The sequence below is a fragment of the Podarcis liolepis genome, assembly GCF_965112155.1.
Source record: "Podarcis liolepis genome assembly, chromosome: 2".
NCBI classification, from domain to species: Eukaryota; Metazoa; Chordata; class Lepidosauria; order Squamata; family Lacertidae; genus Podarcis; species Podarcis liolepis.
This window is the reverse complement of record NC_139555.1, coordinates 106,148,311-106,172,207: the sequence shown is the minus strand read 5'-3', so window position 1 is coordinate 106,172,207 and position 23,897 is coordinate 106,148,311. Positions and strand designations below refer to the sequence as shown.

General features: G+C 47.2%; 1 protein-coding gene across 4 annotated transcripts in view; it reads left to right on the top strand.

The window, feature by feature from the left end:
* The window catches only part of PLXNB1 (plexin B1), a 157,748-nt gene that overhangs the window by 57,758 nt on the left and 76,093 nt on the right, over positions 1 to 23,897 (top strand). For all 4 annotated transcript variants that reach the window (XR_014522902.1, XM_083491024.1, XM_083491023.1 and 1 more), the window contains exons 4-5: positions 11,095 to 12,223; positions 23,586 to 23,768. Coding sequence is in view for 3 of the 4 variants with exons in the window: in XM_083491024.1 (XP_083347150.1) it covers positions 11,096 to 12,223; positions 23,586 to 23,768 (1,311 nt within the window). In the remaining variant the exon portion in view is untranslated. The remainder of the gene's footprint in view (positions 1 to 11,094; positions 12,224 to 23,585; positions 23,769 to 23,897) is intronic.

Genomic DNA, 23,897 nt, shown 5'->3' with positions numbered 1-23,897 from the left:
CCTAATAATCTGTGGGACGTGCCTGGAGAATGCAAGCTAAATGCCTCCCCGCTACTTCCCCCCGCATTCTTATGGTACTTCCTGATACCTGATCTTAATCTCCTCGGCTGTAAATTGAACTTGATGCTTCTTGTAAGCAGTGAAGCGTTAACAACATGGCGCTGCATCATCCAAAGGCAGGCATGGGAAGGTGTTGTCTAGGCGTATCAACGTGCCCGGCTTAGTTGTAGGAGCTGCAGTGTTGAGTTCTTGCCCAATGCCAGACCAGTCCAGCTGTGCAGATAATACGCTGCAAGTGGGAGAAGCAACTGTCTATGAATGAAGCAAAAGAGGTCACCGAAATATAGAACAGGCATAGGCAAACTCGACCCTCCAGATGTTTTGAGACTACAACTCCCATCATCCCTAGCTGACAGGACCAGTGGTCAGGGGTGATGGGAGTTGTAGTCCCAAAACATCTGGAGGGGCGAGTTTGCCTGATATAGAAGATCCCATGTACAGAAAGCTGATGACAATGTGCCTTTCATGGGTTTTCCATCCAAATACTAAGGATTGTACCTTGTTTCCGGAACACCAGGAATCCATGAACTTCATTCAGGCGGTCTGCAGCTGGTCTGTGGATTTGTGGCTGAAGACAGGAGATAGCACATAACATTGCATTCAATGTTCATATTAACTTCCAATTGTATTTTATTGATTTTTATTTCTTATGTTGCATTATCATTTGAGCTAGGCAGCTTGTGTTCTGCTCACCTGCCATGCAATTGCACTAAACCCACTAAAGCTGCAGTCCTATACTGTGTGCACTTACTTGGGAGTAAACCCCATTGAACTCAGTGGGCCTTCCTGCATGAAGGACTGCATTGTAAGTGTCACATAATAGGGGAGTTTTATTGGAGGGATTTCCCCTTAAAGATGACCTAAAGGCCTTTTAAATAGCAAAGCACATGGTAACACGTTCCTGGACTATATACCATCTCGGATGACAGAGTTAAATGCTGCAATGCTTTCCTGTAAAGATAAAAAATAATAATACTTGAGCCACACACAAAACTTGTCTATTGTGGTGAAAGCCAGGAACCTCCTCCTAAAATCTAGATTTCTGTACACAGAGAGCACTGAAATCATATCGCCCTCACCTGAAGTATCAAGTGGTCTGGTCTAGAAAAAGTATTTCCACATGATCCGCTGTTTTTTAGACCCATCAGATGGTCTCATTCACTTTAAGCGCAGCTATTGTCTTTTTGTCCAGTGTCTTTTGCTGTGATAGATTCTGCAGAGCTCATGGGAAAAAATCCAGCTTCCTGTGGGAATGAGCGCTGACGTTTCTGACCTTTGGGGCTGTATGACCCACCCACCCCTTCCCAATCCTCCTTTCTCCATTTTCCTTCCTGGTCTTTGTCTGTTTCTCTTCTCATCATGTATTTCCTTCTTGGCAACCCTTTGCACCACTCCTTCGATTTTGTTCTGTTTTGCCCTCTGCCAAAGCAAAACCTTTAAGGATCTTCTTCCATTCTGCCAAATGCTGGTGGTAGATTTTATTTCCCTTTTGTCTTCTGTTGGTTGTGTAAACATTTGCAAAAGTGGTTCTGTTCAGCCTTCACGGGCATCCCTAACTGCTGCGAAATTATAAAAGGCAATTGCTTTTTTTAAAAGGTATGGCACGCTGCTCCCGCTCCCCATGTGCCTGGGCTTGTTTAATGCTACTTTGAAATAATTGCTAATAATTAACCCTATTGTAATATTGTGGTCCACGTTTATGGGTGCTGGTGGAGTCAAGGGTTTTAGAAAAACAGAGTGTAAAAAAAAAGATGGGTTGGGGAAGCTGTGCTTGGCTTTACTGCCTTTAACATTTGTTACCAAGACTTTTGAAGATGAATCTAAACTGAATGTTTAGATTGTAAATTACCTTCGAAACCTCAGGTACAGATGTTAAACATTTGTCCAGAGCTGGTGTGTGTGTGTGTGTGTGTGTGTGTACACAGTGGTACCTCGGGTTATGTACTTAATTTGTTCTGGAAGGTCCGTTCTGAACCTGAAACTGTTCTTAACCTGAAGCACCACTTTGGCTAATGGGGCCTCCCGCTGCTGCCATGCCGCCGGAGCACAATTTCTGTTCTCATCCTGAAGCAAAGTTCTTAACCTGAGGTACTATTTCTGAGTTAGCGGAGTCTGTAACCTGAAGTGTATGTAACCCGAGGTACCGATGTGTATACACGTGCGCACATGCACACACACAGATTTTAATTTTAGTTTCTGCACTTTATGCACAAAACCCAGGCAGGTATTTCTTTCAAATGAAAAGTAGTCTCTCCAGAGGTTGCTATTTTGAGCGAAGGAGTGCTCTGTGTGTTGCTGGGGGGGGCGCTGGGAAGAGCGCCTGGTAGCCATCTTAAAAGTAAAAATCACCCCCAATCTGTTCCTCTACCCAGGTTCCAGATGTGTGTGTTTTAAAAGGGCAATTATGCAGCTGGAATCCTGGCACGGGGATTGACTGCTTTTCATTAAAACAACAGCAGGGTTCCATTTTAAGCATTTCATGTAACGTGCAATGTCCCCCTCCGTTTGTACAGTCAATTTAACATTGGAAGAGGCTGCTGGATCAGGCCAGTTGCCCAGCGCATCCAGAATTCTGTTCTCACTGTGGCCAACTAGGTGCCCAATAGAGGCCCCAAAGCAGGACCCGGGTGCAAGAGCTCCTGTGGTTTCCAGCAACTGGTGTTCAGAAACATTACTGCCTCTGTCTGGAGGCAGAACAGGATTTGTTACCCCAGGATTGTTAATCCTCGGATTATAATCCCAGTCTATATGACATTTGAAGGCAGGGTGGGGAGTCAGGGAAAGGTGGGTGGGTGGCCACTCTTGGCCCTCCAGGGAGTCCCATGTGGCCCACAAGGCTATTCCCCCAAACTATGCCCACCCTGTCAATCAGCTGGTGTGATTGGCAGGTGATGTCAGCTGACAGGTGGGGTTCAGTTCTGCACTCAGTGGCGTAGTGTGGGGGTGCAGGGGGGGCCGGCCGCACCGGGCGCAACATCTGGGGGTTAGGATTAGGGGGCGCAAATCCTCGGGTTAGGGGGCGCAAATTACTTGCCTTGCCCCGGGTGCTGACAACCCACGCTACGCCACTGTCTGCACTGGCTGTGCCTTCCAAAGCAGCAGGATTTATCCACACCTGCTCAACAGGTGATGAGCGGAGCGTTCAATCCAGCTGGGTGATGCTACGCCATTGGGGCAGATTTTGGTAATTTTCCGCAATATTGCGCCAGAATTGAGCGACCCCAAATGGATCTTCTCAATTACCGATTTCCTCCTTTTTTGCCCCCCTTGGCTCAGCATCCTGTGCGGGGGAAATCTCCCGCGTCACCCTAAATTCTTTGCTGACGCCAGCATGTTCCCTGCAAGAAAGGTACCGGCAAAGCAGACCCCTCCATGTAGGTTTCTTTTGACAGGTAGGTGGGGCCCCACCCACCTGTCAGACCCCTTAGGTCAAACTTGACCAGTGAGCAGGAGATAAGAATCTGAGCCACTGTGCCAAAAGGATTCCTGACCCCATCTCAAGGTGTTGAACGGCTGTCTTGCGCTATTCAAAGGCCACTCTAGTCGTCTGCAGGTATGTAAGTTCCCATGTATGAAGCAGAGCTGGGATTGCACTAGCCTGTCTATCACTGGCTCCTCCTAGTGCTTCTGCCCATGCGCCCATCAGACACTCACCGTATGCTATGCTCCAACAGGGGCACACATGTGTAGGTGCAATCTGGATAATTGTTCTCTTGTCTCTGAACAAATGGGGGCCTATAAGTGATAAGATCAATGCACATAGGCTACTCTTCAGACATGATACATGCACTGTACTCCATGCTCTGCTAACATCCAGATTGGATTATTGCAATTATCACACCAGGCTCCCCACACCTGGTTTAGAGCGTAGTTTTTCCTAAGAAGGAAGGAAATTGAGTCAGCGCTGTCTGCTTTTGCTCTAGATGTTGTTGAGTCTCGCCTGGATCACATCCACTTGCGATTAACATCCGTGAATATGTATGGATGTTAAGAGACCGAAATGAGAGGGGGGGGTGTTAACTGATCCCAGTCACATTAAAAGGCCTCAAATGACCAGAACCAGGCTTCAGGTGTTACAGCAAGATTTCTTTGCCAGCCTTGGCTTTCAGGTCGTGTTGTGATACTTCTAAGCCTTCATTGACAGCTATAACCATTGTAGCAGATGGGCAGGAATTCATTATGGCTTCCAGACACACTTCTGAATGAGGGTGGGTCTATCCAACAGCTTTTTAGTCACGGAAGCTGCATGAAACTGCCATATTCAGTATACCTCTGAATTTGGTTGGTGAGGAACAGCAGAAAGAGGGGACTATGGCCACCATGCTGTGCTTCAGGCTTCCCCTAAGGACATAAGAATCAGGCCAGTGGCCCATCTGTGTGAAACCCGCAAGCCAGGACCTGGGTGCATGAAGACTGCCTGGAATTCAGAAGCTCTGACCTTGGAGGCAGAACATAGCCGCTGTGGCCAATAGCCTTTCCGGAGGGCTACCCAGGGGCATCTGATTGGCTGCTGCTGTGGGAAGCAGGATGCTGTCGGACTCCACATGGGCTTGATCCAGCAGGGCTTAACATTCTTAAGTTAACCCTATTAACGCCTCTCACATGCACCCAATTTTAATCACTCTCTTCTGGGTCCGCAGAAATACTTCTGATGGTTTATTTGTGTGTTTCTGTGGACATCATTTATTCCCTGCCCTGTAGTGACTTGGAGGGCAGGTGTGTTAGGGGGTCTGTAACCCTTGCCCCAAGCCCCACAAAAGACCATCTATCTAGTTATACTAAATGCACCTCGATCTCTCTCTCTTTCCCATCCCTTAGAAGCCTGAAAAAGGGAGAGGAGAGTGGGAAAGGATGATCTCCGCAGCCCAATGCAGAGTTGCTTGGGAATGCAAGAGAAGCGAGTGTTTCCAGCGGCTTTGTGGGGGGAGGGAATTCTGAGTGCCCATTATCCCCCAGGAACAAAAGCCCCTCTGTCTGTGCCACCTAAACAGCAGCCAGAGCTGGTGTGATGTGAATCGGCGTATGTGAGCTTCGAGGGCAGCGTGCCAAAGTAGCATCAGTGAGCGCGAGTGTCCCGGCCGTCTTGCTTACTTACCTAAAATAAGCATGGAGAACTGGACTTTGGAGCTTAACAAAATGCTGGCTGTTATAATCACAAGAGCCATTGTGCTCAATTGCCCTGGCACGAAGGTTACGCACACGGGTGCCTGTATGTGTACGGACCCCTGTGTTCCACGTAGGGCAAACCCTGGAGAGGGGAACGTCAACCCACAAGGAATTCTAGGTGATCCTTCCGTTCCAACCACTATATTTTGAGAGACGTGGGCAGAAAGGTACCACGAGGATAACATGCAACAGGCTTTACATCCCAGAGAAAGACGATCTGCTCTCCAGACCCACCTTCCAGAGTTTTGGCCCGTTTTGCATAGAATTCCTAAACACTCTTTTAAGAATCTGTGAATGGCATTATCAGACTGAACTAACGTCATATGGTGTGCAGGATCCTGTCTTCCAACTGGCCAGGATCAAAAGGACGGTGGAACTGCTTCTGAGACAGCAGGGAGACTTTGAGAAAACTTTGTCTGAAGGACAGCCCTTTGGGCTTCTGCTCAAACTGCAGATCAACTCTTCCACCAAATAGAGCCCCAGCAGCTCTTGTTGCTTTCGCCATTGCTGTGGCAGTTTTTAGACGGCAGAAATGGCAGCCTAACAGGTCACTTACTGCTATTTCACAATATAGAATTGGAAGGGTCATTTAATTCAACCCTCTGCAATGCAGGAATCTCAGCTAAAGCGTCCATGACATATTGCATTTTGAACATTTTGCTTCTTCGTCTGATCCGATACAGGGGACATAGAGAAGGGGTAAAACAGCTGCTCCGGAATGATTTTTAGGATGCTTAAGATTCTTGTCCCTTTGCCAGGGAATTAAATCAAAACAAAAGCGACACTGATTTCAAAGTGATATTGGCAGAGATCTCAGAAGACTTGAGTAGTAACATCCCTGTCAATAACTCCCCCCGCCCTGTTTTCAACCACTGTCAAGAAACTGCGTGGAAAGCTTCCGGATTGGAAGCTTTAAATTTTTTTCCCCTCCACAAGGTCAAGCAAAACAGCAGCAGCAGCAGCAGCAACAAAGGGAGACTTTGGCCCAGGGGACAGCCTGTTCCTTCCCTCCAACAGGCCCTGAAAGTCGTGGCCAGTCACACTTCGATAACGCTTGTCCTGTCAGGGAATTGGAGTGTGGTGGTGCAAAGTGCACTCCCAGCGTTGGGATTTCACTGGGGAAAGTATCGCCTGGGGCTCTGCTCTCACCACCAAGGCAACTTTGACCTTTCACGCCTTCATGGGCAGTCTCCATAACAACGGATTAAGAACTGGGAGGATCTGTGGTTTTGTCAATAAGACCCGGCTGGTTTTGCACCCCTCCACCGGCCTAGCGCTGTTGTCTGCTGGGCTCTGATTTTTTTGATTTTGCGGAGTCGGACGACTAGCACCCACAAACATCCCTCCTTTCTGGGAATCATCTTGTGCTCGTTGTTACAACTACTTCCTCCATTGAATTTGCACTTCTTGGCTCTGTTGCTGCACCTTGCTTAGAGATGATCCTTTGACACATAACAGAAGGCCCTGATTATAAGAGATAATTCTTCTCTAGCCCTATGGAATCCTCTTCCAGGTTGTAAACACCCTTTCAGCACCCTTGGGGTATGTACATAGTAGATGCATCTGTAAACAGCTGTTGCCATGAAATTTATTTTTCTGATGAGATGAATCTGGTGCGCTCCCATTTTTTTCAATGGTTCTGCAGATTTATTTATTTATTTTTACTGGAGGGTTGGCGGTTTGCAGTGCTGATTGGCTGATGGCTGGCTGTCTACAGTACTAAGTGGCTGGTGGCTGTGAGCCTTCCTTCCTGGAGCAGTTCACGTTTTTACAGAGGAATTGTGCTTCTGAAAAAGCACCAGCTGCAACACGAACACTCATGCATTTATCCTTTAATCTGGCATAGGCAAACTCTGCCCTCCAGATGTTTTGGGACTACAACTCCCATCATCCCTAGCTGACAGGACCAGTGGTCAGGGATGATGGGAGTTGTAGTCCCAAAACACCTGGAGGGACGAGTTTGCCTATGCCTGCTTTAATTCAACACCTTAAAAAACAACAGCACCCTTTTTTGTGTGAAACTACTCTGGAGAAGGGGGTTGAGCGACTAGATGACCCTTATGGCTCCTTCCAGCTCTCTACAATTCTATGATTCTAGGCCCACAACTATTGGTGAGTTCACACTGTGTACATAGTGCAACCCAGTTGCCAGCAAGGAAGCCCTTCTCTAAGCACCATAGAACCAGCTTCCTTCAAGCTCAGTACAGTGGTACCTCAGGTTACATTTGCTTCAGGTTACATACGCTTCAGGTTACAGACTCCGCTAACCCAGAAATAGTGCTTCAGGTTAAGAACTTTGCTTCAGGATGAGAACAGAAATTGTGCCCCGGTGGCGCGGCGGCAGCAGGAGGCCCCATTAGCTAAAGTGGTCCTTCAGATTAAGAACAGTTTCAGGTTAAGTACAGACCTCTGGAATGAATTAAGTACTTAACCTGAGGTACCACTGTACTGAAGGAGGATAACTATGTCCATCATAAACATTGTGAATGTATTTCCACAGTACGGGGGATAGGGGCGGCCTCATATTACATAGTAGACCACACCACTTGCCTGCTTCAGTCCCCAGTATCTTCATTGTAATAGATATTGGGTAGCAGAGCTGGATGAAACTTTGGAGAACTACAACCAATCAGAGGAGGTAATACAGTGATACCTTGGTTCTCGAACATAATCCGTTCCAGAAGACCGTTCGACTTCTGAAACGTTCGAAAACCAAGACGCGAAGGGCTGGCTGCAAGTTCAGTTGGAAAGATTGAAAGACACACAGCGGAAGCTGTTCAAATTCCCAGGCATGTTTGAAAATGAAAGCAATTACTTCCAGGTTTTTGGCATTCAAAAACTGAAGCTTTCAGCTTCTGAGACGCTCGAAAACTGAGGTACCACTGTACTGGGCTAAGCTGGGGGGGGGGGAGATCTTTTTCAGTCTGCAGGTCACATTTTCTTCTGGACAACCTTCTGACAGCCACTGCACAGAGGTGGACAGGGCCAGGGGCAAAACTAGGCAGAGGAACAAATGTAAATTTTAGCTTTTGTAGAGTAGGCTATTTTCTACACACCTGCTCCTCCACCCACTCTACCCTGTGCTATATTCAGGCAAACAAGGGCCATTCATTAGAATTCAAGGATGCAGTCTTCCAGCCAGACCAGAACACCTGAGGCACAAATCAGCACCAGTGAGGTGAAAGTTCCCAGGGCCAGTCATCTAATCCAGGGGTCAGCAAACTTTTTCAGCAGGGGGCCGGTCCACTGTCCCTCAGACCTTGGGGGGGGGGGTGCGGACTATATTTTGAAAAAAATAATGAATGAATTCCTATGCCCCACAAATAACCCAGAGATGCATTTTAAATAAAAGGACACATTCTACTCATGTAAAAACACACTGATTCCTGGATCGTCCGTGGGCCAGATTTAGAAGGCGATTGGGCCGGATGCAGCCCTCGGGCCTTAGTTTGCCTACCCATGATCTAACCCAGGCATGTCCAAAGTCCATTTCAGGGGCCTAATCTGGCCCGCCGGTTGGTTTAAGCCCCTGTGGCAGTTTATTTTCTGGGGTAAAATCCTAAAAAACCTTCGACAACTTCAACCCGAAAATATCTCAACAACTCTTGGGTAAAATCATAAAAAGCTCAACAACTTTGGTCAGCCCTCACGGCCCTTCATTTCATCAAATCTGCCCCCCTTTGAAAAAAGTTTGGACACCTTCTAATCCAACTTCCTGCAATGCAGGAATCTTTTGCCCAATGTGGGGCTTGAACCCACAACCCTGAGATTAAAAGTCTCATGCTCTACCATCTGAGCTATCCCAACAATCAGAGAAAGTCCTGGATGGCTTCAGTCAGACCTTGCGGGCTCTGTGTTCACAGGGGGGCTTCCTATGAACAGAAGGAGTTTGCTGGATGAAGCCAGTGAGCTAAGTTCCTGGTAGGTGGGTTGCTGTTGTTTTCCAGTAGCGGGCAGGGCAGGGCAAGGAGGTCAGTGCAGTGCAAATGCACCAGCAGGAAGAAGATTGGATTGTTTTTTTTCTTTTTTTTCTTTTTATTATCAGAAATGTTTTATGAACGTTGGAAAAATGTTGAAATGAAATTACTTGGCTCTTGTAAAAATGTTTAAAGAATCAGGTAAAAAGGTTATGGTTATGAGAAGCTGGTAAAAATAAGACTTAAGTCTTAAGTTTTAAGGTTTTTTATAAGATAAGATGAAAATAGAGTAAGGTAATGTAAGGACAGAATACTATGAATCATGGAAAGGATTTGCTGTGACAATTATTAATCAAGATACAAGAGATGGGAGGAGGAGGAGGTCATGGAAAGAAGGTAATGAAATTCGAGAATTTGAAAATGATGGTTTTATTTTTTCTTTTTCTTTTTCTGTTTTTATCTTTTGTCTTTTTTCTTTGTAACTTTGTCTTTTTATTTCTTTGTAATTAAAAAAAAATTCTTTTTTCAATAAATATCATTTTTTTAAAAAGCAAATGCACCAGCAGGGGAGTGTTTGCACCACACCATCCTCCCTGCTATCTTTTTTTTTTTTAGAATATTTATTGAGATTATGCAAAAAATTACACATAGAGAAAAAACAAACAAAAACTAACAAACACATGCTAACGAGAAAGTTAACAATAAAGCAACCTAAAAAAAAAAAGGAAATTGATACAAAATACAAAAAACAGATAACTAAGAAATAGGAAAAAGAAGAAGGAAAAAATATTTTTAAAAAGAATAAATCCATTTTTCAGCATCTTTGAGCTCATCCTCCTTGCTATCTTGCCCCTCCCAGCACATGACTGCAACCCACCTGCCAGTTGGCTGCTATGAGATGCAGGATTCTGAATTAAATGAACTTTTAATTTGGTACAGCAGGGCTTTTTATGTCCTTATGAAAAGGTGTAGGCAACATGTAATACAGTTTTTTAATCTGGAGAGGGAATTATCAGATCATTCCAATGTTTCAGATATGAGGAGCTCCTTTCCCTTCTACATTGTCAGCCGAAGCAAATGGAGAATTATGCAAATACATGCAACTTGCATTATTCAACTTTTTTAAATGAAGAATTTGGATTCCCTTGATGTAGGCTGAGGATTTTCTTTGGCACAAAGCTTTTGCAGGGAAAGTGACATTTGCCCACCAACTCTAATTTCAGCAGAAGATATGCTAACGAGGTTAATAACATACAAATTTGTTTCAGCTCTTGTTTCTAAGACTCAGTGCTGGTTTAATACTGGACATGCATAGATGAAGAGTTGGGAATCACTGGAAGAACTAAGCTGATCTTGGCTTTTGTGGGGGGGGGAAATAGGACTGATTTGGTTTGACAATTATTCTCTCCCACTTAATCTGTTGATTATGTTGCTCAGATATCTGCGGACGTGGTTCGATTACGAACATGATGATATTTTTTTGGAATTTAAATAACTGCAGCAAAAAACAGCAATTGTGTTGGAACCGTATGGTCATAATCCTCCAGCATTGAAGAAAATGGGTTTGGGGGACATGGAGTGTAGTCTTAATGGCGAAACTGACTGAATAAGGCCACATGAGAGCTTTTATTTATTACATCCATATCCTGCCTTTCCTCTAAGGATCTCAAGACAGATTACACGATCACCCATTTCCCGAATCCGCCTACCTTTATTAGGAGATGGCAGATAGTCATATACCGAAATTTCCTGATCTCCTTTGTTTGCTTACAAGAATACAGAATATAATTTAGATATATGTGAGACCTTTCCAGTGCTATAACCTCTTTATGCTATGTGGACTTTCTTTATAATGAAAGAGTAAGGGAAAGAGTTGATAATGGCTAGTCTTTTTGAGATGAATTAACCACACTTTCTCTGTGTCTCCCCCTCAACCTTGTCTCTCTTGTAGAATGAGTATGATGCCTCTGGGGGCACTCCTTCTTCCTGCTCTGTGTTTCCTGGGTGCAGTAATTCCGCCGGGACTCCAGTATGCCACCTTTTCGCACAACGCCACCAAATTCCTCCATCTGATCATGGATCCCAACTCGGGGACTCTCTACCTGGGGGCTACAAACTTCCTCTTCCAGCTGACGTCGGGCCTGGCGCTGGAGGAAGCCGTCTCTACCGGGCCATCTTTGGACAGCAAGGATTGCCTCCCGCCCGTCACCAGGCAGGAATGCCCCCAAGCGCAGGAGACGGACAACTACAACAAGCTCTTGCTGGTCAACTCGCCCAAGGAGGAGCTCATCGTTTGCGGCAGCGTGTGGCAGGGCATCTGTGAGAAGAGGAGACTCGGTTTCATCGACCGCGTCCTCTTCCAGCCCCAGACACCGGGGGACACCCAGTACGTGGCAGCTAACGACCCCAACATCTCCACTGTGGGGCTGATCGGATACGCCAAAGACAACATGCCGCTGCTCTTCGTGGGCCGGGGCTACACCAGCCGGGGGGTCGGGGGCAGCATCCCCCCCATTACCACTCGCAATCTTGGGACCCACCCTGGGCAAGACCCGCACTCCATCTTCTCCTACGAGGAAACGGCCAAGCTGGCTGTGGGCCGCCTCTCGGAATACAACCACCACTTTGTCAAGTCGTTCACGCACGGCTCCAGCGTCTACTTCCTGTTCTACCGGCGGGACCTCAAGTCGCACTCTCGCGAGTACCGCACCTACATTTCCCGCATCTGCCTGGACGACGCGCACTATTACTCCTACGTGGAGCTGCCCTTGCTCTGCCGGAGTAAAGGGAAGACGTACAGCCACCTCCAGGCCGCCTACGTCTCCCAGCCGGGCGGAGAAGGCGGCGTCGGTGGCGCAGGCCGGGGAGACGTCCTTTTTGTTGCCTTTTCCGCCTGGCAGGCTTCTTCCGGGAAGCTGAGCGACGAATCTGCGCTCTGCATTTATACGATGGAAGAGGTGGACCGCCTCGCCACGCGGACCAGGGACCTTTGCTACACCAAGGACGGGAAATCGGAGGAAGGTGTCGAGGTGGCTTATATAGAGTACGACGTCAGCTCCAACTGTGTCCAGCTGTCGGCGGTAAGTGTGTGTGTGTGTCCTGCGATGTGCATGTGGGAACCCACACCTTGAAGGGGGCAAGATGGCGTTCATTGTGCCAGAATGTTTTATAGGCAGGAGGTAAAGCGCTGTGGTCTAAACCACTGGACCTCTTGGGCTTGCCGATCAGAAGGTCAGCGGTTTGAATCCCCGTGACGGGGTGAGCGCCCATCGCTCTGTCCCAGCTCCTGCCAACCTAGCAGTTTGAAAGCATGCCAGTGCGAGTAGATAAATAGGTACCGCTGTGGTGGGAAGGTAAATGTTTAGTCCTGCTGGCCACATGACCCGGAAAGCTGTCTGTGGACAAACACTGGAAAGCGAGATGAGCGGCACAACCCCAGAGTCGCCTTTGACTGGATTTAATCGTCCAGTGCTCCTATAGGCAGAAGGAACTCAACTTTGCGAGTTCCACAGATCAGAGGTAGGTAGAAGATGGGTGGGTGGCTTTTCTGGTTGATTTCTGCACGATTTGAACTATTTCAGCGCAAGTTTCTAAATCCCAATTGGTAAAAAAAACAACTTTCCTTCCCCCTGTGAAATTCCCTCTGTGGGTGGGGGTGGATGGGTATGTAACTAGGAATGGACTTCTTTGTGAAAAGAGTGCAGGAGCCATTCAACATGGGATGGACATTTCTGATGGAATGATCCCCCATCTCCTTCCCCCTGCATTCTGTTCTGGGGGTTCTCAAACACTGGCAGGAAACTCCATTGTGCAGGTGGAAGTTCTTGTTCAGGGCTTCTGCTGATGTGGGGCTCACCCTATGGGTTGTAGCCAAGTGAGTTCTACTCAAGAGTATACCCATTGATGAAACCTAAGTTAGTAATGCCTGTTAACTTCAGTGGGCTGCCTCTATCATTAGCTACAACAACCCTATGAGCCGTGTTCAGTCATGGTTTGTTGTTGTTTAGTCGTTTAGTCGTGTCCGACTCTTTGTGACCCCATGGACCAGAGCACGCCAGGCACTTCTGTCTTCCACTGTCTCCTGCAGTTTGGTCAGACTCATGTTGGTAGCTTCGAGAACACTGTCCAACCATCTCGTCCTCTGTCGTCCCCTTCTCCTTGTGCCCTCCATCTTTCCCAGCATCAGGGTCTTTTCCAGGGAGTCTTCTCTTCTCATGAGGAGGCCAAAGTATTGGAGCCTCAGCTTCACGATCTGTCCTTCCAGTGAGCACTCAGGGCTAATTTCCTTAAGAATGGATGTGTTTGATCTTCTTGCAGTCCATGGGACTCTCAAGAGTCTCCTCCAGCACCAGAATTCAAAAGCATCAATTCTTTGGCGATCAGCCTTCTTTATGGTCCAGCTCTCACTTCCATACATCACTACTGGGAAAACCACGGCTTTAACTATGCGGACCTTTGTTGGCAAGGTGATGTTCAGTCATGGTACTCAGTACAAATTCCTGTGTGTGTCTTTTTTATTTTTGCACCAGCCTCTGTTTGATGGATCTTGGGGTTCTAGTAAAAACAAAAAACAAAACCCTAAGTCGATCTTGCGAGCCTGAAGTCTGCCCACCCCTGCCATCAACCACTTTCCAAGAAAGTAAAAAATTGTTAAATCATCGGCCACGTACGGAGGAAAGGTTGCCGATTAACATTTTCAGTTGACTCAGGTAGATATTAGCCTCACTTCAACACCTCTTTGCATCTCAGAGAAATACGATAAAGTATTAAACTAGTAATACTTGAAATGCATATAACAATTAAGTGCGTTATATAATGAGCACTGCAGGAATCAAAATCTCTGCAGGAGCTGTTGTCTTTTGTACTCCGGCATTGAATTTCAAATTACACCTGGTTGTTTAGAGTTCTATAAATGATGATTTATAATTCAGAAATAATAACTCCAGGGCAAGTCTTTTGAATATATGTTTGTACTGTTTTCCTCTTAGAAAAAAGATGGAGACGTCGGAGAGGGAGTGGTCAGGGAGGCAGATTTAATCGCCCATATCCAATGGAATATTAAAATACAATAACCTATTAAACATTAAAAGCTTCCCTAAACAGGGCTGCCTTCAGATGTCTTCTAAAAGTCTGGTAGTTGTTTTTCTCTTTGACATCTGGTGGGAGGGCGTTCCACAGGGTGGGCGCCACTACCAATAAGGCCCTCTGCCTGATTCCCTGTAACTTGGCTTCTTGCAGTGAGGGAACCGCCAGAAGGCCCTCGGCACTGGACCTCAGCGTCTGGGCAGAACAATGGGGGTGGAGACGCTCCTTCAGGTATACTGGACCGAGGCCGTAAGTGACTGTGGAGGCCAATTCTGGATCCACACGTCCTTCCACAGTGGGGACATAGGTTTCCAGGCGGGAGTTGATCACGGTGAGGGTTTGCCAAGCGTGCCTTCCTCTTAGCACGTTTCTCCCTTTCGTCCCGAGTTTGGACCTCAGTGTCCGGGCAGAACGATGGAGATGGAGACATCAGTTGCCAACCTGGCACCCAGAGATCTCCATCCAGTCGCAATTGGAACTGCGCCAGTCACAAAAAATAGGAAATTTCTAGCACTGCATGTGTTGAGGGAGCTTACACCCGTATTCAGCGAAATGTGTGAACTAGTTTAGTTCCGTGGAGAGTGAGAGAGCACCTTCCCTTTGGGAAAAGGACACATCATCTTCTTCTCGTCTTTGGTGATCACTCGTAGACGAGTAAGATTGTTTTCCATAAACACAGTTTTAAAAGTGAGTCCAGAAGTGACTGTGGAGGCCAATTCTGGATCCACAGGTCCTTCCACAGTGGGGACATTGGTTTCCTGGTGGGAGTTGATCATGATGTGGATTTGCCAAGCGTGCTAAGCCTTCCTCTTAGCACGTTTCTCCCTTGCGTCCTGAGTTTGAGTGTCTTCAAAGCCCATGACACCTTTAGTAAAGGCTGTTCTCCAATTGGAGCGCTCCCAGGCCAATGTTTCCCAATTGTTGGTGTTTACACTACATTTTTAAAAAGATTTGCCTTGAGATAGTCTTTAAACCTCTTTTGTTGACCACCAGCATTACGCTTTCCATTTTTAAGTTTGGAATAGAGTACAGTGGTACCTTGGGTTACAGATGCTTCAGGTTGCAGACGCTTTGGGTTACAGACTCCGCTAACCCAGAAATAGTACCTCGGGTTAAGAACTTTGCTTCAGGATGAGAACAGAAATCGTGGCACGGCAGCAGCGGGAGGCCCCATTAGCTAAAGTGGTGCTTCAGGTTAAGAACAGTTTCAGGTTAAGAACGGACCTCTGGAACGAATTAAGCACTTAACCTGAGGTACCTCTGTACCCTAGTTGCTTTGGAAGGTGATAGGACTGCTTAGAAGTTTGTCTTATAATAGTTGTCCCCTGGGGTTGTCAATTGATGGGGCCTGTGGGGCGGACACAGGAGCCTGGCGCTGTGTCTGTTTCAGCGCAACACCCACACTCATGACTCCTCTGGCCCATAAAAAACTTAACCAATCTATTTGTGGCTGTTACTCTTTAAGGGGACACAAGCCTCTCTTTGTTGTTGTGGACCTGCTCTTGTGACTCAGACAGCAGCTTTGGAATGCAGAGTTACCAGCCAACACCTGGTTGAAAGGGACAGAGATAAGGGCACCCAGATAAGCCCAGTCACCTGCTAATTGCTTCAGATCAAAGAGGCGTTAAAAGCCCGGCTCCAGGGGCCAATTCGGAAAGCTGGCAAGCCTTATATCCCTTGTTTTCAAGAGCCTTGTAATCTCTTTCCGCTGCCCAGAGGCATCGATAGGCACCCTTGTAAAGGGAAGGAAGTAAAAAAATACTTAGAGAGAGAGAGATAGCATGCCTGTTGACCTTGGGCATTGCTGTAAGACTCCCCCCCCCAAAAAAAAACACCTAGAGAAGTTTTAATTTGCATAAAAAGATCAGTAACAAAAACTTCAAAATCTTGGCCCAGCTCTGTCTGGAGGGCAACTGGAGTGAGAAGGCCTCTGTCTGTACTTTGTGGTTTCCATTGCAAAGGGGGCACAGAATGTATTTTTATGGGAGACTTGTAGATCATCTACTGGGGGGAAATACAATGGTGCCCCGCAAGACGAATGCCTCGCAAGACGGAGGTGCTTCGCAAAACGAATTTCCTATGGGCTTGCTTCGCAAGACGACAATGTCTTGCGAGTTCCTGCTGGTTCCCCCCCCCTTTTTCTAAGCCGCTAAGCCGCTTATCAGCTGATCCGATCAGCAGATAAGCCGCTAATCCGCTAATCCTTCAATGGGCTTGCTTCGCAGACGAAAAAACCGCTAGACGAAGAGAATCACAGAATGGATTCTTTTCGTCTTGCGAGGCACCACTGTAAAACGGGAAGCTTGTCCTGAATGGCAGCCCTGTAAAAGTGAGGAGCTTTTCAGCATGGCTTGTTTTCTCAGGGTTTGGGGGGGGGGTGTTAATAAGCTTTTTCAGGAGCTTAGGAAGCTCCTTACTATTTGGTTTGGTATACAGCAGCTTCCTATGAATTGGACCCCAGAAGAGAGAGAATGCAGAAGTGCAATACAGTGGTATCTCAGGTTACATACGCTTCAGATTACAGACTCCGCTAACCCAGAAATAGTGCTTCAGGTTAAGAACTTTGCTTCAGGGTGAGAACAGAAATCGTGCTCCGGTGGCGCGGCAGCAGCAGGAGGCCCCATTAGCTAAAGTGGTACCTCAGGTTAAGAACAGTTTCAGGTTAAGTACAGACCTCCGGAACGAATTACCGTATTTTTTGCTCTATAAGACTCACTTTTCCCCTCCCAAAATATAAGGGGAAATGTGTGTGCGTCTTATGGAGCGAATGCAGGCTGCGCAGCTATCCCAGAAGCCAGAACAGCAAGAGGGATTGCTGCTTCCACTGCACAGCGATCCCTCTTGCTGTTCTGGCTTCTGAAATTCAGAATTTTTTTTTTCTTGTTTTCCTCCTCCAAAAACTAGGTGCGTCTTGTGGTCTGGTGCGTCTTATAGAGCGAAAAATACGGTAAGTACTTAACCTGAGGTACCACTGTATGCTTGTGACAGTCTAGCAGCCATATTCAGAACCAGTGGCAGCTTCCAAACCATCCTCAGAATGAACGTAAGCACAGAAGAGGAGCCTCCTGGTCCATCGGGTGCAGCCTCCCATCCTCAGGGCAGCCAACCAGATGCCTATGGGCAGCCTGTAAAAACGGTGTTGTTTGAGACAGGATTTGTGAGGAAGAGACAATGGGGAGGCGTTTCCATTTTTACCATGCAGAGAAAGGATTTGGTCAGTTTAGGAATCAAAATGGTTCCAGGTTGGCTTTCCTGTGTTGATCTATGTATGTGCAGTTATGAACATCACCATATATCTAAGACCATAAAATTCCTATCACAACGGCCAGGGAACAGCAGCGCTTTCCGGTCCTGAGGTTTCCGGCAACTGGTATTCAGAACCATTATGGCCTCTGACAGTGGAGGCAGAACAGATCCACGAGGCTTAGTAGCCACTGATACAGCCTGATCCTCCAAGGATTTTTGTCTAATCCTCCTTTAATGCCGTCCAAGTTGGTGGCCATCCCTGCTCCTTGTGGGAGTGAATTCCATAATTTAAATATACACCGTGCGAAGAAGTACAGTGGTACCTCGGGTTAAGTACTTAATTCGTTCCGGAGGTCCGTTCTTAACCTGAAACTGTTCTTAACCTGAAGCACCACTTTAGCTAATGGGGCCTCCTGCTGCTGTCGCACCGCTGGAGCACGGTTTCTGTTCTCATCCTGAAGCAAAGTTCTTAACCCGAGGTACTATTTCTGGGTTAGCAGAGTCTGTAACCTGAAGCGTATGTAACCTGAAGTGTATGTAACCCGAGGTACCACTGTAGTAATGTTTCCATGACTTTCAGCATCCTCACAAGAACCACATAAAACAGGCGCCTTACTACGAACATGGAAATGTTCCTGAAAGTCTACCCCGTCCGTTTAGCTCAGGCCAAAGTCCCAATTTGTCCTGTGCAACCTGTTGGCTGGGATCTTCTTCAGATTTTTAATTTTACGTGTTTTCCTGGCCCCGCAGACAAATTCAAAGCAGGTTTGTAGTAGCAACACAGTTGGTCCCATTTAAAGCATATTCAGGCCTCCAAGTTGCCTACGTGAATTGTCATTTCCCAGTTCCGTCCTCTCAAACTGGGAAAAAAAGACAAACCAGCAGATAATTCGAACACCCCTTTTTCGTAGCTTTCCCTTCTGTGTGACCCTTGGACCTTCCTTAGCAGAAGCACAAACTCCTCATTTTTTTTGCAAACAGCTTAAATGTGCAACATGCCGGACTGGGAGGAGGGGTGGGGGGGTGAATGCCATTATAAATGGAATTTAATATCAAAATAAATAGCCAAGCAAGGAGGGGAAGAAGGCCTCTGGGACTGGAGGGCAAACCATGAATCTCCAGAGTTTTCTGGCTCTGCGTTCTGTGGCTCCAGCTGCATAGTTTAGAACACCAAGTTGGCATGTGTGGAACACAGACCTTGTTTAATGGCGTGTTTATCCTGTGGCGTGTGAACGTCAACCTTGGCCATTCAGCCCTGGGAAGGGGCTTGCCATTAAAAAGCTTGTATCGGGCTGAGCATGTTTTGTTGTGCCAGCTCCCAAAATGAAATGCTTGTTGGTTTCCCCATACACATACCTCTCCGGACCGGAGGCAGTTTGAGCTTGGCTGGTTTCTCACAGTGGCCCGTTCTGCTTGCATTCTTCCGAGGCATATAATGCTAATTCTGTGCTCGCTTTGCAAGCGAGCCTCTCCTCCCGCACAGGTTAGCTCTGGAAACCGGCTCCCCAGCGAATTCCGCAAGCTCGCTTTTGAGTCTATTTTCAACGTGCGGGGAGGGCCAGAAAATCCAGACACTAGACAGAAAGTTCAGCTCTGTCCCTTCCACTGGAAATCGTTTGGCTTGGCTCACTGTGGAGGGTTGTGGTGTGAGGTTCTGCAGACAGATGTGTGTGTGTAATTTGGGTGACAGGGATTCCTTAATGATGCCTGTACGATACTTTTAAGCATCCTTTTTTTTAAAAAAGAAAAAGCATGCATAGTGTAATGAATATAGGGGTTGCTCGTGCGTAAGACACATAGCTTTAAAAAATCTTTCTGGAACCTGGAAACGGCTGCCACTGCTTGTCCTTACTTCTCCAGCAGTGGTGGGGGCACCCGGGGCAGCACCCCTTGGATTCCGCTGCCTAAGGCAGCTTCCTCAGTCTGCCTCATGGATGGGTCGGCTGGGCCCTGGATATGTGTTTGGGGAGTGGAGAGAATTTTAACCCTGTCCTCCCTGCTGCTGCTTTCTACCGAAATGTTGTCTCTGCAGCTGTTATTTGCCCCTCCCTCCCCCCCCAATTATCTGTGTTTGCCAGCACCTCCAGGAGGGAGAGCTGAAAAGGAATAATTTGCATGGCAATTTCCCCAAGCACTAAGTGAAGTGAAACACACACATCAAAAGTCACACCTGCCTGAACATTGCAATGCAGTTCTCCCACCGGTGTTTGCATAAAAATGCATACCTTAATGAGGTGTGCACAAAAAACGAAGATACTACGTTGGTTTGCGGTTTTTTAATTATCGTATTAAGGAAAATATTGGCTTGCCAAAATGTGTTATACTGCATATAAAATTGTGTTCATTAGGGTAAATTTGCACCCAAATGCTGATGAAGTTTCATAAGGATTCTGTTGGGTTTTTTGTGGGGGGCGGAAAATTGCTGCAAAATGTGGAGGAGTGAATTTAGGATTGGAAAGAGAAGTTGACTGAGAGAGCCCAAATTGACAGATGTGCCCGTTTTTAATCTGGAGGTCCACAGCTTGAAAACTGGTCTCTCTTTATGTGCAAATGATTGGCAATATGGCAGGCATGTCCTGTTCTAAAGGTGGCCGAATCGGAGAAGAGCAGAGCAAGGGTTGGAAGGAGCTGCAAAACAGTTTCCCAAATAGTATTGTTAGCATTAAAGGGTATATTAGTAGAGTGTAAAGTTGTTGGGGGGAGGGACTGCAGCTCAGTGACTCATAGTTTTGCAAGCAGAAGGTTGCAGGTTCAATTCCTGGCATCTCTCCCCCCCCCCCCTTTTTAAAAAGGTTTTCTTAGCAAGTGATGTGATAGATCTCTGCCTGAGATCCCCAGAGAGCTGCCGCCAGTCGTAATTTACAATGCTCAGCTAGTTGCCAAAGAGCCCCATCTGGTCTTAGGAAGCTTCCTATTAACCTTAGTGCTTGAAGCCCAGAGGTAGAATATCTGTCAGAGCAGGACATAATGTTGGGCACAAACTGTACTTCTGACATCATGTTGTTGGGTTCCTTGTGGTACAAGCTGGCTTCTCGTCGGAAGAATTAGCTTCTGCCAGGTTGCAGGAGGAAACCCAATGCAGCAGCAACAAACTGAGTCCCCTTGTTGCCCGGAGACCGAGGAACAAAAACCTGAACTGGAAATATCACTTTCTCTTTTTCTTTGCAATACAGTCATACCTTGCGTTGAAGTAGCTTCGGGTTGAGCGTTTTCTGGTTGCGCTCCGCGGCAACCCAGAAGTAACGGAGTGCATTACTTCCGGGTTTCGCCGCTCGCACATGCGCAGACGCTCAAAATGACGTCACGTGCGGAAGCAGCGAATCGTGACCCGCAGACGCGGGTTGCATTCGCTTCAGGATGCGAACGGGGCTCCGGAACGGATCCCGTTCGCATCCAGAGGTACCACTGTATCTGCTTCCGTCTATTGATGTCGAAGAAGAAGAAGAAGAAGAAGAAGAAGAAGAAGAAGAGGAGGAGTTTGGATTTGATATCCCGCTTTATCACTACCCTAAGGAGTCTCAAAGCGGCTAACATTCTCCTTTCCCTCCCTCCCCCACAACAAACACTCTGTGAGGTGAGTGGGGCTGAGAGACTTCGGAGAAGTGTAACTGGCCTAAGATCACCCAGCAGCTGCATGTGGAGGAGTGGGGAAGCGAACCTGGTTCCCCAGATTACGAGTCTCCCGCTCTTAACCACTACATCACACTGGCTCCCAGAAGAGGCTCCTTTGCTGGCCAGGCTTGTTCTCTTGTCATTCTTTCCCTTGGCCAGAGCTTGAAGATGGCAAACTGGCTGGTTCCTTCCTGCAGGCTCGCCCTTAAGCCCTGGAACAGCCTTCCCAAACCTAGTGCAATCCAGACGTCTTAGACAGCAGCACTGGGCTGATGGGAAATGTAGTCGCAAACATCTGGAGGGTACCAGTTTGGGAAAGCCAGGTCTAGATTTAGGAACTGGTCTGGGTTTGAATTCTGACACCATCAATATTGGGGTGGATAGAGCATGTGTGTGCATGCAAGGAGGAAATGTGCTCGTGGACACCCGGTGAAGCTGAACGTTAGAAGATTCAGGAGGGACAAAATAAAGTATTTATTTATGCAGCGCTTGGTTAAACTATGGAACTCTCTCCCACTGGAGACAGTGTTGGCCATCAACTTGGATGGATGGCTTTAAAAGAGGATTAGGCAAATTCGTGAAGGATAGCAGGCTATCAGTGGCTATTGCCACAAGGGCTATGCTCTGCCTCCATGGTTGCAGTAATTTTCCCAGAAGCGGCAAGAGAATACAGTGCTCTTCCACTCGGAGCAATGGATCCAAACTACAAGAAAGAAGATTCCACCTAAACATTAGGAAGAACTTCCTGACAGTAAGAGCTGTTTGACAGTGGAATTTGCTGCCAAGGAGTGTGGTGGAGTCTCCTTCTTTGGAGGTCTTTAAGCAGAGGCTTGACAACCATATGTCAGGAGTGCTCTGATGGTGTTTCCTGCTTGGCAGGGGGTTGGACTCGATGGCCCTTGGGGTCTCTTCCAACTCTATGATTCTATGGTTCCTGCATCTGGTTGGCTACGGTGAGAAGAGGATGCTGGACTAGAGGGGTCCTTGACATGATCCGGCTGCCCTCTTCCTATGTTCTTACATTCCACCATGCAAATTGTTTCGCCACCTTTCTGAGTTTCATAAAGTCCTGTTTTCCTAGCACCATATTCAATAATGGCAGATTCTGGGCTCATGGGATCGGTTTTCCTTTTTTTTACTGGAGCTCCACGGTCAAAGAACCAGAGCTAGGGACAAAGCAGTGACCCTCCTGGGTTGGAGCCACTTAACCTTATCAACCCTATACAGTGGATGCTCGGGTTGTGAACATGATCTGTGCGGGAGGCACGTTCACAGCCCGCAGTGTTCGCAACTCGCAGCTGCACCTCTGTGCACGCGCGGGTTGCGATTCGGCACTTCTGCGCATGCACAAAGCACGATTTAGCACGTCTGCGCATGCGCGACTGCCGAAACCCGGAAGTAACCCGTTCCGGTACTTCCGGGTTTCGTTGGTCCATAACCCAAAAAAACGCAACCTGAAGCGTTTGTAACCCAAGGTATGACTGTACTCACCTGGGCTGAATCTGAAAGGACAAATCTACACCTGAGTTACTGCGCACCAGGAATTGTACTAGGCTTTTTGTTATTGCTTTTGTTAAACCATTAGGATTCTACCGTTTGCAAATCTCTCTCTCTCTCTCTCTCTTCAATTTTCTGTTTTACAATTTAAAATGCTCATTTCACATCCTTAAGATATCACTGACTTCCCTTCTTCTCTTTCCATGGTTCATTTTACATATCATAAATCTCTGCATATTTTACAAAAACTATGCCATTCGGTATTCCATTATTGCATCCTTCAAAACTTGTTCACAGTGTTTAATTTATCTTAATGCTGCCAGAGTTTTCAGCAGTACACAATTATTTCCCATACATATTCAATCAACGTTTTCCAATCTTCTCTAAAGTAGGTTCTTCTTATTCTCTTATTCTATATGTTAAGTCTGCAAGTTGTGCATAGGTAAAGGTAAAGGGACCCCTGACCATTAGGTCCAGTCGTGACCGACTCTGGGGTTGCGGCGCTTATCTCGCTTTATTGGCCGAGGGAGCCGGGGTACAGCTTCCGGGTCATGTGGCCAGCATAACTAAGCCGCTTCTGGCGAACCAGAGCAGCACACGGAAACGCCGTTTACCTTCCCGCCGGAGTGGTACCTGTTTATCTACTTGCACTTTGACGTGCTTTCGAACTGCTAGGTTGGCAGGAGCAGGGACTGAGCAACTGGAGCTCACCCCGTCACGGGGATTTGAACCACCGACCTTCTGATCGGCAAGTCCTAGGCTCTGTGGTTTAACCCACAGCCCCACCCACGTCCCTTGCAAGTTGTGCATATTCTAGTGCAAATCTTCAGTCGATCTACCAGTAGATCCCAGCAGACCCTCTGCTGTTCCCAACTTCTGCTGTTCCAACACTTTACGTGTTTGTGGTTTATATCAGATTATTGCAACCAACCTCCCAAATGTTGGCTGGCTTGGAATAGCTTTATTCTCATCTTCTTCTTTCTCCCCCTCTTCCCAAAAAAGGATACTTTGGATGCCTACCCTTGTGGCTCAGACCACACCCCTAGTCCAATGGCCAGCCGTGTGCCGCTTGAAGCAGAGCCCATCTTGGAAAAGCCGGACGCCCGTCTGACCGCCGTCGCCGTCAGCATTGAAGATGGGCACACTGTCATCTTCCTGGGAGACAGCAAAGGCTGCCTGCACAAGGTAGGAGCGAGGTGGGCCTGGCCTGGGAAGGAGGGGTGGCGCCTTATGGGGCCGTCACTAATGCTGGGTGTCCCATTATTATTAAGCGCAGTTGTGTGGTGTGCTTGAAACGAGCAAGGCAAGGTTTAC